The 14,238-nt window shown below is 40.6% G+C and overlaps 1 protein-coding gene across 3 annotated transcripts; it reads right to left on the reverse strand.

Moving 5' to 3' along the window:
* Window positions 1-1,034: 1,034 nt before the first annotated feature.
* Window positions 1,035-13,797, reverse strand: LOC311497070 (uncharacterized protein). 3 transcript variants are annotated; one of them, XM_084557185.1, is made up of 27 exons: window positions 13,718-13,797; window positions 13,239-13,376; window positions 13,017-13,145; window positions 12,897-12,920; window positions 12,430-12,579; window positions 12,204-12,332; window positions 12,085-12,108; window positions 11,759-11,908; window positions 11,535-11,669; window positions 11,416-11,439; window positions 10,851-11,063; window positions 10,372-10,521; window positions 10,160-10,294; window positions 10,041-10,064; window positions 9,305-9,517; window positions 8,852-9,001; window positions 8,640-8,774; window positions 8,521-8,544; window positions 7,608-7,820; window positions 6,992-7,141; window positions 6,766-6,900; window positions 6,647-6,670; window positions 5,921-6,133; window positions 5,442-5,591; window positions 5,230-5,364; window positions 5,121-5,144; window positions 1,035-3,995 (listed from the first exon to the last, which is right to left on the reverse strand). In XM_084557185.1, the coding sequence occupies exons 1-27, from the start codon at window positions 13,722-13,724 to the stop codon at window positions 3,196-3,198; spliced, it is 3,798 nt and encodes a 1,265-aa protein (XP_084413311.1). In that variant the 5' UTR covers window positions 13,725-13,797; the 3' UTR covers window positions 1,035-3,195. The 3 variants fall into 3 exon arrangements, with proteins under 3 accessions (XP_084413311.1, XP_084413313.1, XP_084413312.1); XM_084557187.1 differs by lacking the exons at window positions 9,305-9,517; window positions 10,041-10,064; window positions 10,160-10,294; window positions 10,372-10,521; XM_084557186.1 differs by lacking the exons at window positions 8,521-8,544; window positions 8,640-8,774; window positions 8,852-9,001; window positions 9,305-9,517.
* Window positions 13,798-14,238: the final 441 nt, after the last annotated feature.

The raw sequence follows: 14,238 nt of genomic DNA on the forward strand, positions 1-14,238 counted from the left end.
CCGACATTTTTCACTGCTTCCAGAGCCACTAGCATCTGTTTAGCAATTACTCTGATCTCAGCAACTTCCAGTGGAATAAAACCCCTTTCTTGCATAAAGTCAAAAAGGCTTATGTCCAGCATTTCAAAAGTTAGACAAACGTGGTTCCTAAATTCAAAATACTCATAAAATTTGACCAGGTTTTTCTGGTCCCTGTCAAGCTGTCTCAGTTTTGCTGACACAATAGCCTCGTGTCTGCCTTCCATTTTATGTTTTCTTCTAACAATTTTAACTGCAACAGCCTCTTCGTTGCCCACTTTTTTACACCTGGCAACTTTTCCGTAAGACCCTTCGCCAATGAACTTTTCAATGATGTATCTGTCTGTCATACCAATCAGAGTATCGTTTCTTTTAAACTCATCTAGAGCATTCGTTGAGTCCAGAAATGTTGAAAATGCCATTTTTAAAATCTTCTTTGGTATGGTACAATACTGTCCGCTTTCTACGTGGTATTTCCTGGTAAAACTGTCAGAAAGTGAGTGCACTGTCCTTAATTCTATATGTCGCTGCAACGCTGCAAATTTCGCCACTGTGAAACAAAGACTTATTGTCTGTAAAGGTTCTCAGTCATCTTATTCTATATAAACAGAAGAATTGTCTGCCTTTGATCTGATCGGCTGACCATGACGTCACATTTAGAACTACGGGCTTTGATCTCCATGTCACGTGGTCACGTCGGTCACGTGGTCACGTCGAACACGTGGACGTGGTGACGTCATTGCAGGCGTGCCCAGTGCGTCGATCATCGACTGGTCGATGGCGCGTATCATTGAAAAAATATTTTAGATGTCAGTCTGTAATTTATTTAGTTGCGCCTCCAGAACAAACAACAAGGCAAACTTTCATCTCATTCTTTTTTTTTTTTTAACTCGAGACTTTTCAATTCTTTCTTAAAGGGACAGCGCAATTTTTCTTCTCAGAACAATAAAAAGAAAGATGGATAGAGCTTTTAACACTGTAGCACCAATTAATATGACTTAGGGTAGGGTGTATATATAGGACAGGGGAGAGCACCATCCTCTGTAGAGGAAGCCATCAAGTTTGGACTGTGTGACACTGAAATGAGGCTGTGTTTCCATGGGGGTACTTGGCCGTAGAGTTTGTGTGTTGATGAGAAAGGTAGCGTCTTGAAATGTCCTTTTTCCTGGAGTTATCTAGGAGTGAGAAAAGGTCTTTCTTCCTGGACTGGTGGATTCAGGTGTTTCACTTCATCATTGAAGTGAGTTGCCAAACCTCTCCTCTACGGGTTCTGGATTCCCCCAAAACACAATTACCTCTTACAGTACATACGCGATGGCTTGAGTTGCAGTGATGAGAACTGCAAACTAATGTACAACCTAGTCATTCATTCATTCATTCATCATCTATACCCGCTTAGGACGGAGCCTATCCCAGCTGTCATAGGGTGAGAGGCAGGGGTACACCCTGGACAGGTCGCCACTCCATCGCAGGGCTGACACAGAGAGACAGACAACCATTCACACTCACACCTACTGCCAATTTAGAATCGTAGAACCTAATCTCCTAGGAAAAAAAGGGACATCTGCCTCTCTTCATACCTTGAGGGAGGGTGTCAGACCCAGCTGGTATGTCAAAGCTAACGTTCTAGTTTGTGTCAACAATAATCAACGATAGGACCTGAGCGTGAACTTGAAATCTGTCAGCAAGATAAAGATTTATAACATGTGCAGTTTTGTTCTAGAAAACAATAAAAAAAAATGTCCAAATATAGAAATGTTCACTTGATTTTGTCAAACATATATATACATATAACTAGCAACAGTAACCATGATATATAATAAAACAATCTATGTGATGTACACCAAAAGGTGATGGAAACATAAGTGATCTTGTCAGAGGGGGACAATGCTTGAAAACAACACCTATTGGTAATTTAGGGTACAATTAAGACAATTTTAAAAATACAAGAAAGCAGTGAATGTCTCGATATTTACATCACAGAGCAGGTGAGGCATTATGAATGGGCGGCAGTCAGACAGACAGAAAGAGGAGACATTATTTTGTTTTTATTGTTGTATTCTGTCTAGGGGCCAGAGGACAAAGCACCCATCTTCCTGCTTTTTCCAAGCAGCCACAGAAACCAATCAATGGAAGGTCTTATTAACAACTTGTCAAACAGACCATAAGGTGGAAAAAGGACAAAATAATAAAAACAACACATCTACATACAGAAGGAACCAAACTAACCTAACTCAATAAAATACAATAAAACCAAAACACAAGATCTTACCCCGCTGTCTAATATAAAAAAGGGGAAAACCTGCATAAAGAAGAGGGCAAGATCACCTCGACATGACGTCCAATCATTCTGTCTGAAGGTTCCCAGGCACCCAGGTCATGGTATATCCAAAAACCAAGCTGTGACAAGGTCTACTGGACTTGCTGGGTTTCTTGAAGACATTTTTCCAGTCATCCAAGTAGATTTTTCATTTCTAAATGACCGGTTGATGGGGAGATGGGGCTTGACTATGCTCTATTAATGACCAGGTACTTACCTGTAAGTGGAGGAAGCTGTATTGATCCTGTTTTCCTTTAAGGACAACAACTTAAACGTGATAGCCAGAGAAGATGGATGATTTGAAAGAGGAGTGAAGGAAAACAACTATGTCAGATTGGAAAAGCCTTTTTTTCTGAAGAGGGGAGATGGACTGAGATATAATCTGCCATCAACATCCGTCCTCAAAACGTTTCACGCCCAATCAAACCTTGAGACAGTGGGGTCGTTAGAGGACCATTCACTGGAAAAGGGGGGGGGGAAAGGAGTTTTCTCCGATTACAGGCAAGTATTTGGTCATTAACAAACCGTAGTCGTGTGAGTTTCTGATTGGGAACAAATCCAAAAACACCACCAGTCTTTTAGTCCAGTTGCCTTGGTTACAGTTTGTTTTTTTTGGATACCAAAACATTCCACAAATTATGGACGATCTTAGGCACGATTCATACAATTCTGAGATCCAAAGGAGTTGATAAATGCCCTTTTTGATGAAGGTGTAATAAGGGCAGTATGCTTCTTTCGTGATGAAGCAGGTGGGCAGATCCTTGTCCCAACTTCTAAGCTCCGCTAGAAGGACGTGGAGTAGTGGCATTTTCCTTTTGTGCACATAAATATACAGACCTCTCCGTCATTTTAGCCTTTCACGTGAATATTTCGGTTTCCAAGCCATTGAGGGCATTTCTCAGAGCGTCCAAGTCTGGCAGCAGAACACGTGGCGACTCCTGGAAGATCCACCACATTGACAGCATGCGGTGGAGACACCCGTGTGATTTCACAGCCTCTCCGCACTGACAGTTCCACTTTCCGGACGCCGAATCAAAGCTGACTCGAGTGCGACCAAATTTACACCAGCTGTCGCTTTTGTCGGTGTACACTGAAAAAAACATCGTTCTCTTGGAGTAGCCCATATCCCCGTAAAGAATAGGGTAAACCGTGTCTACTCCATTTTCAACTGCAGTGCCATGTAATAACTCGCACTGTTCACGCCACTCTTTTGTAATAAGTTCTTTCTGTTCCATCTCCTTCAAAGACTCCAGTGTCAGCGTGGCAGGTGGTGTATATGACTTTACATATCGTGTCCTCATGAGGTGTTCACACTCTTTGGATGGGTTTCCTGATAATCTTCCAGCCTTCATGGACTCCTGGCAGCTGTCAATTTCACAGCCAAAGGCCGGCGGGCTTGTCGATTTTATAACATGGATGGGAAAGAGGGGGCCGTGGTCATATCGAGGCGTAACAAATACACCGCTGTGGCGATCGACGCAGATGATGGGGACGCTGCTTAAATCGTGCACATCTCTCTGGTGCCTTCTCAAATTGTTCGACGCGTTGAAAGTGGAATCGCAGTGTGGACACGAAAACAAGCCGAGAGCAGGTCTCTTGGTGTGAGGGCTCCTGTCACGAGTGTTTTCGCCCCTTGAGTGTGTGATGTAATTTCCCCCTGTGAACAATACAAGGGCTATGTTAGTTTACTTACTCAAGGACACACTCGAATATCAAATGACAACAAAAACACAGACAACACAACACAGAATGATATCATTAAAGGTTGGAGTCTAGAGTCAGGCTGGAGTCAACGTATCACCTGCTAAGAAAGCTCCCACTCTCAGCCGTGTGTTTTATCTGGTGGTAACTCAACCTCGGGAATCCGATCACAAATGGCCAGCTTTAAGTACCCATGTACACACCTGGCATTAAAAAGCATCTCCATATGCTTCCCCAGCCAGCACTTGAGATTTGACCTCAGTTTCAATGCTCTATGTAAATAATAGAAATAAACGCCATGATCATTTGCAGTGCAGTAGAATATTATAAGTGCGTCTGTCTCTAACGGGTCACTACCGCAATCAGAACTGTTTGTTGTGAGTGCGTCGTAACATGGGGACATGATGCATATTCTGGAACAAGTTGTGACGTCCCTCTCACTCCCTGCTATCATGTGCATTATGATTGATTTACGTCCGCTCTGATGTATTAATTCATTAAGAATACAGTTATTTTAGAGACCTGCACAAAGCTCAGGTTATAACTCAAACCATGAAATCACTTACTGTGCCTTTTCCTTTTCTAGCAATCATTTATAATAGCGGTGATGTGTTTTTCTGTGTTTCTCTGACAGAATGAGGCAAAACTCAAGTTGCGTAAGGGGCACCCTTGTTGAGCATTCGGTCTTTAATGTGACTCAGGACGCGTTCTGTGTTCACACTGGCAAATTACTCCGGTCTGATGCATCCCAGACCACTGTGAAATGAAGACTGAGATAGGATCACTCTGGGTGTGTTCGCACTTATACTCTAAGCTGGTCACTTGTGATCTGATGCAGATGCAAGGTCTAAATGTAGTATTTACTAAAAATGCTCTTGAGACTCTGCTTGCTTTCCGCAGTGTTACTGCTGCACTTCCTGATTTCCAAAACTACAGATTGAGCCAAGGTCAGTGCAAAAAGTTGGAGTTGGAGTTTTTGACAGCCCTATCCTGAAGATAATGTCACGGTGAAGTCTAGGAGCAGACATCATGGAAATGTTAATACAGCTACATCATTCTGAAACAGAGTGTAATGCCATACCTTTATTCTTCTCAGCAGTAATCCCTGTAAACACAGATCAAAAAGAGTTACATGAAGAGATTAAATGTACTATAAACTGGCATACTGATGATCCAAAATACAGTCTTACCGTGTATAACTTTCAAGTGTTTTGTAAAATTAAAATTCCTTGATAACGATCGAGATTCACAGAAAGGACAGTGGTAATGACTCCTTTTAGAATTTGTAGATGCATCCTCGCAGAAGCAAGCGACCATAAACTTTACTGTGGAAGAAAATTAAAAAATCATTTCCCAACACTGTTTTCTGTTTACATGCTACACAATCGTGACTGTGTCATACCTTTGCCTTGATCTGAGAAATAGACAGCCTGTTTGAGGTGTTTTTTTCGTAGGTGCTCCTCATTGGCCAGTTGTTTGGTCCGACAGAATACACACTTCTCAGCAGTGCAGGACAAAAATGTGTTCAGGTCTTCAAAAGCTTGATGAGAACCTGCAACAGCCACAACTTTTAGTCGTTTAAGGGACTGATAAGCCTCAGCAATGACTTCAAACACACACACAAGAAAGACAAGACCATTTCTGATGTAGCCTAACCTCCATGCAGTCAAATCTATTTGGCCCCAAATATCTTAATTATCAAGTTAAATCTTATTAGTCAGGAAATTGATACTTGTCAGCGTTGTCAACATCTGAACAGAAATATTGCAACTGATGCCTGAACAAAATCTTCAGTCTAATCACATTATTACATGTAATCTGACTTTGCCCATTCCATAACTAACAGATCAGTGAAAAAAAAAGTGTGCCAGCAAGACTTACCAGCCGCGTTTTTTGAACCATTCTGTCCATCAGTGCACTTCATGGATGTGCTGCTTAAGCTGTGCGCTTCACTCTGGTGTCTGCTTAAATGGTCTGCTTCACTGAAGGTGGAATCACAGTGTGGACACAGAAACAGGCTTTCAGCAGGACTCTTGATGTGAGGGCTCATGTCACGAGTGTTTTTGTCCACCGAGAGGCTTCTGTCCTTTTCCCCTGTGAAACATATAAGGGCTACATTAGGTTTACACTCAAATATCAAATAGGGTAAAACTAAAATATATATACAACAACCACAGTGCACCCCTAAAAGTTCTACATTTCTGCATAAAATTAACCAAAATTACATATCTGGGTGGTGCAAAAGTAAGTACATCTCATTGGAAGTTCATGTCAGCGGTAAAAGGTTACAACACCATCTCTAAAGAGTTTGGAATCCACAGTCAGACAGATTACGAACAAGTGGAGGAGAGTTAAGACGACTGTTACCCTCCACAGAAGTGGTCGACCAACAGAGATCACTCCAAAAGCAAGACCCATAATAGTCTGAGAGGTCACAAAGGAACCCAGGGTAACTTCTAAGCAACTAAAGTCCTCTTTCAAATTTGCTAATGTTAATGTTCATGAATCCACCATCAGGAGAACACTGAACAACCATGGTCTATGAGACAGTTGCTGCATCTGGACCAGGACGGTCTCATCATTCTGAAACAGAGTGTAATGCCATACCTTTCTTCTTCTCAGCAGTAATCCCTGTAAATACAGACCATAAAGAGTCACATTAAGGGCATCACAGAGATGAGATGTACTAATACCTGGAATAATGATGATCCAAAATACAGTCTTACCGTGTATAAGTTGCAAGTGTTTTGTAAAAATGAAATTCCTTGATAACGATCGATATCCACAGAAAGGACAGTGGTAATGACTCCTTTTAGAATTTGTAGATGCATCCTTGCAGAAGCAAGCTACCACAAACTTTACTGTGGAAAAGAGATAACAAATCATTTCCCCAACACTATGTTTTCTGTTTACATGCAGCATTGATTAGCCATAATCGTGACTGTGTCATACCTTTGCCTTGATCTGAGAAATAGACAGCCTCTTTCAGGTGTTTTTTTCGTAGGTGCTGCTCATTGGCCAGTTGTTTGGTCCGACAGAACACACACTTCTCAGCAGTGCAGGACAAAAGCGTGTCCAGGTCTTCAAAAGCTCGATGAGAACCTGCAACAGCCACAACATTTAGTCATTTAAGGGACTGACTTCATTCACCAGGCTGTCAGGAAGCTGAACTCTGACCACTACCTCGCCCCCTACACACAAGGACTCTACTTCATCTGTTTTTGCATTTAAGCTACTTCATCACTATATTACAATCTGCAATCTGTCCTGCACCTTACTGTACATTTGCACTACTGTCCATGAACATTTCAACAGGCTGCTATTTTATTGCACTATCGCCACCGTGCACATAGGTTGATTTCATTTTTCTAGAGTGTTTATTTTATATCTGTCCTGCTTCTTTGATGTTGAGAAACAGTTTTTTGATTCTTTTGTACGTCCCGAGAATAGAGAACTGACAATTAAAAAGATCTTTCAGTCTTAAATCCTTGAATAAGCCTCAGCAATGTAGTAAAAGTAAAAAAAATACTTTTTTGCAAATTTCTAAATGTGTGCAAGCAAGACTTACCAGCCGTGTTTTTTGAACCATTCTGGCCATCAATGCACTTCATGGATGTGCTGCTTAAGCTGTGTGCTTCACTCTGGTGTCTGCTTAAATGGTCTGCTTCACTGAAAGTGGAATCACAGTGTGGACACAGAAACAGGCTTTCAGCAGGACTCTTGATGAGAGGGCTCCTGTCACGAGTGTTTTTGTCCACTGAGAGGCTTCTGTCCTTTTCCCCTGTGAAAAATACAAGGGACACATTAGGTTTATAGTCAAATATCAAATGGGGTAAAAAGTGCACCCCTAAAAGTTCTACATTTCTGCTTAAAATGAACCAATATTACATATCTGGGTGGTGCAAAAGTAAGTGCATCTCATTGGAAGTTCATTTCAAGGTAAAATTAAGAGTGCATCTGTTCAGACAATGTAGTGAGACTCGGGAGTTGTTTGTTGCCCTGTTTGGTTAAAAAAAAAAAAAAAAAAAAAGTCAGGTATCACAGCCTGATCTCCAAAACACATGTTTGTGAAAGGGTACGATAACACGGAAAAAGGAGCTTCCTGAGGACCTCAGAAAAAGAGTTGTTGTTTCTCATCAGACTGGAAAAGTTTAAAAAACCATCTCTAAAGAGTTTGGAATCTACAAACCCACAGTCAGACAGATTACGAACAAGTGGAGGAGAGTTAAGTCTCCACAGGAGTGGTCGGCCAACAAAGATCACTTCAAAAGCAACACGAATAATAGTCAGAGAGGTCACTGAGAAACCCAGGGTAACTTCTAAGCAACTAAAGTCCTCTCTCACATTGGTCTAATGTTAATGTTCATGAATCCACCATCAGAAGAACACTGAACAACCATGGTGTATGTGACAGAGTGGCAAGAACAAATGTCCTTGTTTGGGACAGTCTCATCATTCTGAAACAGAGTGTAATGCCATACCTTTCTTCTTCTCAGCAGTAATCCCTGTAAATACAGACCATAAAGAGTCACATTAAGGGCATCACAGAGATGAGATGTACTAATACGTGGAATAATATTGATCCAAAATACAGTCTTACCGTGTATAAGTTGCAAGTGTTTTGTAAAAATTAAATTCCTTGATAACGATCGATATCCACAGAAAGGACAGTGGTAATGACTCCTTTTAGAATTTGTAGATGCATCCTTGCAGAAGCAAGCGACCACAAACTTTACTGTGGAAAAGAGATAACAAATCATTTCCCAACACTGTTTTCTGTTTACATGCTGCACAATCGGGACTGTGTCATACCTTTGCCTTGATCTGAGAAATAGACAGCCTGTTTGAGGTGTTTTTTTCGTAGGTGCTCCTCATTGGCCAGTTGTTTGGTCCGACAGAACACACACTTCTCAGCAGTGCAGGACAAAAACGTGTTCAGGTCTTCAAAAGCTCGATGGGAACCTGCAACAGCCACAACTTTTGGTCATTTAAGGGACTGATAAGCCTCAGCAATGACTTCAAACACACACACGAGAGAGACAAGACCATTTCTGATGTAGCCTAACCTCCATGCAGTCAAATCTAATTGGCCCAAATATCTTAATTACCAAGTTAAATCTTATTAGTCAGGAAATTGATACTTGTCAGCGTTGTCAACATTTGAACAGAAATATTGCAATTGAAGTCTGGACAAAACTAACTTTGCCCATTTCGTAACTAACAGATCAGTAAAAAAAATTCTAAATGTGTGCAAGCAAGACTTACCAGCCACGTTTTTTGAACCATTCTGTCCATCAATGCACTTCATGGATGTGCTGCTTAAGCTGTGCGCTTCACTCTGGTGTCTGCTTAAAGGGTCTGCTTCACTGAAGGTGGAATCACAGTGTGGACACAGAAACAGGCTTTCAGCAGGACTCTTAACGTGAGGGCTCCTGTCACGAGTGTTTATGTCCACTGAGAGGCTTCTGTCCTTTTCCCCTGTGAAAAATACAAGGGACACATTAGGTTTATGCTCAAGTATCAAATGGGGTAAAAAAGTGCACCCCTAAAAGTTCTACATTTCAAAAAGTGTATAATGACACGGATAAAGGAGCTTCCTGAGGACTTCAGAAAAAGAGTTGTGTGTTGCTCATCAGACTGGAAAAGGTTACAAAACCATCTCTAAAGAGTTTGGAATCCATAAATTCACAGTCAGATAGATTACGAACAAGTGGAGGAGATTAAATACGGCTGTTACCCTCCACAGGAGCGGTCGACCAACAAAGATCACTCCAAAAGCAACACGATTAATAGTCAGAGAGGTCACAAAGGAACCCAGGGTAGCTTCTAAGCAACTAAAGTCCTCTCTCACATTGGCTAATGTTAATGTTCATGAATCCACCATCAGAAGAACACTGAACAACCATGGTGTATGTGACAGAGTGGCATGGACAAATGTCCTTGTAGCTGCATCTGGACCAGGACGGTCTCATTCATTCTGAAATAGAGTGTAATGCCATACCTTTCTTCTTCACAGCAGTAATCCCTGTAAATACAGACCAAAAAGAGTCACATTAAGGGCATCACAGAGATGAGATGTACTAATACCTGGAATAATGATGATCCAAAATACAGTCTTACCGTGTATAAGTTGCAAGTGTTTTGTAAAAATTAAATTCCTTGATAACGATCGATATCCACAGAAAGGACAGTGGTAATGACTCCTTTTAGAATTTGTAGATGCATCCTTGCAGAAGCAAGCTACCACAAACTTTACTGTGGAAAAGAGATAACAAATCATTTCCCAACACTGTTTTCTGTTTACATGCTGCAAAATCGTGACTGTGTCATACCTTTGCCTTGATCTGAGAAATAGACAGCCTGTTTGAGGTGTTTTTTTCGTAGGTGCTCCTCATTGGCCAGTTGTTTGGTCCGACAGAACACACACTTCTCAGCAGTGCAGGACAAAAACACGTTCAGGTCTTCAAAAGCTTGATGAGAACCTGCAACAGCCACAACTTTTACTCATTTAAGGGACTGATAAGCCTCAGCAATGACCTCAAACACACACACGAGAGAAACAAGACCATTTCTGATGTAGCCTAACCTCCATGCAGTCAAATCTAATTGGCCCAAAATATCTTAATTACCAAGTTAAATCTTATTAATCAGGAAATTGATACTTGTCAGCGTTGTCAACATCTGAACAGAAATTTTGCAACTGAAGTCTGGACAAAACTAACTTTGCCCGTTCCATAACTAACAGATCAGTAAAAAAAATAAAAATAAAAAACTACTTGCAAATTTCTAAAAGTGTGCCAGCAAGACTTACCAGCCATGTTTTTTGAACCATTCTGGCCATCAATGCACTTCATGGATGTGCTGCTTAAGCTGTGCGCTTCACTCTGGTGTCTGCTTAAATGGTCTGCTTCACTGAAGGTGGAATCACAGTGTGGACACAGAAACAGGCTTTCAGCAGGACTCTTGATGTGAGGGCTCCTGTCACGAGTGTTTTTGTCCACTGAGAGGCTTCTGTCCTTTTCCCCTGTGAAAAATACAAGGGACACATTAGGTTTATACTCTAATATCAAATGGGGTTAAAAAAATACAACAACAACAGTGCACCCCTAAAAGTTCTCCATAAAATGAACCAATATTTCATGTCTGGTTGGTGCAAAAGTAAGTGCATCTCATTGAAAGTTCATTTTAATGTCAAATTAGAGTGCATCTGTTCAGACAATGTAGTGAGACTCAGGTGTTGTTTGTTGCCCTGCTTGGTTTTTCATGGTGGTGTCTAGGAGCAGACGTTGTGAAGATATTATCTTAAGAAGTTAGCACGTCAATAAAAACAATCTGATCACAGCTACATCGTTCTGAAACCGAGTGTAATGCCATACCTTTCTTCTTCTCAGCAGTAATCCCTGTAAATACAGACCATAAAGAGTCACATTAAGGGCATCACAGAGATGAGATGTACTAATACCTGGAATACTGATGATCTAAAATACAGTCTTACCGTGTATAAGTTGCAAGTGTTTTGTAAAAATTAAATTCCTTGATAGTGATCGATATTCACAGAAAGGACAGTGGTAATGACTCCTTTTAGAATTTGTAGATGCATCCTTGCAGAAACAAGCTACCACAAACTTTACTGTGGAAAAGAGATAACAAATCATTTCCTCAGCACTATGTTTTCTGTTTACATCCTACATTCATTGATTAACCACAATTGTGTCATACCTTTGCCTTGATCTGAGAAATAGACAGCCTCTTTCAGGTGTTTTTTTCGTAGGTGCTCCTCATTGGCCAGTTGTTCGGTCCAACAGAACACACACTTCTCAGCAGTGCAGGACAAAAACGTGTTCAGGTCTTCAAAAGCTCGATGGGAACCTGAAACAGCCACAACTTTTACTCATTTTAGGGACTGATAAGCCTCAGCAATGACCTCAAACATATACAACAAGACCATTTGCTGTTATGGTTCTGCTTTCTTCTTTAGTTTAGCATGCCAGTAAAAACAATCTGATCACAGCTAGATTATTTTGAAACAGAGTGTAATGCCATACCTTTGTTCTGTTCAACAGTAATCCCTGCAAATGCAGATTAAAAAGAGTCATAAGAAGGGCATCACAGGGATTAGATGTACTAATATCTCCCATACTGGCAATACAAAACACATTCTTACCATGTATAACTTGCAAGTGGTACTTCAATTTGAAATTCCTTGATCGATATTCACAGAAAGGACAGTGGTAATGGCTTGTTTTAGAATTTGTAGATGCATCCTTGCAGAAGCAAGCTACCACGAACTTTTCTGTGAAAAAAAAGAATTACAGATCATTTCCCCAACACTATGTTTTCTGTTTACATGCTACAGTCATTGACAAACCACAATGGTGACTGTGTCATACCTTTGCCTTGATCTGAGAAATGGACGGCCTCTTTGAGGTGTTTGTTTCGTAGGTGCTCCTCATCGGCCAGTTGTTTGGTCCCACAGAACACACACTTCTCAGCAGTGGAAGATAAAAAAGTGTTCAGATCTTCAAAAGCTGGATGGGAACCTGCAACAGCCACAACTTTTAGTCATTTAAAGGACTGATAAGCTTTGACAACGGCCTCAAACACACACAATAGAGACAAGACAATTTGCTGGCATGTTTCTGCTTTCTTCTTCTTCGTCTTTTGCTTTTTCTTTGGGGATTTTTGGCAGTTTTGATGCTACAGGGCGTATTACTGCAATCTGCAGGAGCAAATGTTTTCCTTAAGCAATTTTTGACAGGCCTAACCACAAGCTGATGTCACAGTGTAACCTAGGACCAGACAATAAAAACAATCTGATCACAGCTACATCATTCTGAAACAGAGTGTAATGCCATACCTTTGTTCTGTTCAACAGTAATCCCTGTAAATACAGATCAAAAAGAGTCACATTAAGGGCATCACATAGATTAGATGTATTAATACCTGGCATACTGATATTCAAAAAACACAGTCTCACCGTGTATAACTTGCAAGTGGTACTTGAAATTGAACTTCGCTGATCGATATTCACAGAAAGGACAGTGGTAATGACTCCTTTTAGAATCTGTAGATGCATCCTTGCAGAAGCAAGCGACCACAAACTTTTCTGTGGAAACAAAATAACAAATTATTTCCCCAACACTTTGTTTTGTGTTTACATGCTGCACTGATTAACCACAGTATAGTGACTGTGTCATACCTTTGCCTTGATCCGAGAAATAGACAGCCTCTTTGAGGTGTTTGTTTCGTAGGTGCTCCTCATCGGCCAGTTGTTCGGTCCCACAGAACACACACTTCTCAGCAGTGGAAGACAAAAACGTGCTCAGGTCTTCTAAAGCTGCAACAGAAACAACTTTTAGTCATTTAAAGGACTGATACGCTTCAGCAATGGCTTCAAACACAAACAACAGTGTGTTTTCTATGTATTAGTGGCCCATAGTTGCTTTAAGAGTGAATCAGTAGCCTTTGTCTGGGCTACATTAGTTTCATAAGACAATAATTAAATCGTTTTAGTAAAAACGATACTTTCCAGTGTTGTCATTTCAGCATTTGAACAGAAATACTACAGATTAAGTCCGGCCTTTTCAGTCCAATCAGATCTGTTCGTGTAATTTGACTATTCCCATTCAATAACTGGCGGATTAATTAAAAAAAACAACGCGTGCAAGGAAGACTTACCGGTCATGTTTTCAAAACTTAAAGAAATAATAACTTCCGCTCGTAACTCGTGAACGCGGCGTTACGACAGATGAAGTCGTAAACACAAAACGCTTTACGTTCAGAACGTTTACGTAGCAGCTAGCAAGCTAACAACAAGATAACTTAACGAGGTAAATGTAAAATGCGTAACGAAAAGAGTATGCCCGAGGGAATATAAGTGTTTTACTCGTGTATATTATAAAAATATAAATAAACCTCTATACACCGAAACTGTAAGTTGAAAATAAAGCCCGGTGGCAAACATGATGGCAACTTTATAACAGGGGGAACACATTCTGTCACAATCTGTTCACTACTGTCACTTGTTTAAACACAGCAAACTATTTATTAGAAAATCAGTTAGATTTTAGATCAATTAGAAACAATAACACGGAAAACAGATATTAAAAAAAGATGAAATAGTGCTGAGTATTTTTATAAACACACATAAACAGTACAATGATAAATCAAGATATGTAGTAAAAATCTAAATGTAATAC

The sequence above is a fragment of the Chelon labrosus genome, assembly GCF_963514085.1.
Source record: "Chelon labrosus genome assembly, chromosome: 12".
Classification (NCBI taxonomy): domain Eukaryota; kingdom Metazoa; phylum Chordata; class Actinopteri; order Mugiliformes; family Mugilidae; genus Chelon; species Chelon labrosus.

What these genes read in the sequence shown, in the direction of transcription:
- LOC311497070 (XM_084557185.1), bottom strand. An exon ending in TACTGCTGTGAAGAAGAAAG is followed by an intron (nt 9,518 to 10,040) that starts GTATGGCATTAC and finishes TATTTTTCACAG; the next exon opens with GGGAAAAGGACAGAAGCCTC. An exon ending in TTTCTCAGATCAAGGCAAAG is followed by an intron (nt 5,365 to 5,441) that starts GTATGACACAGT and finishes TTTCTTCCACAG; the next exon opens with TAAAGTTTATGGTCGCTTGC.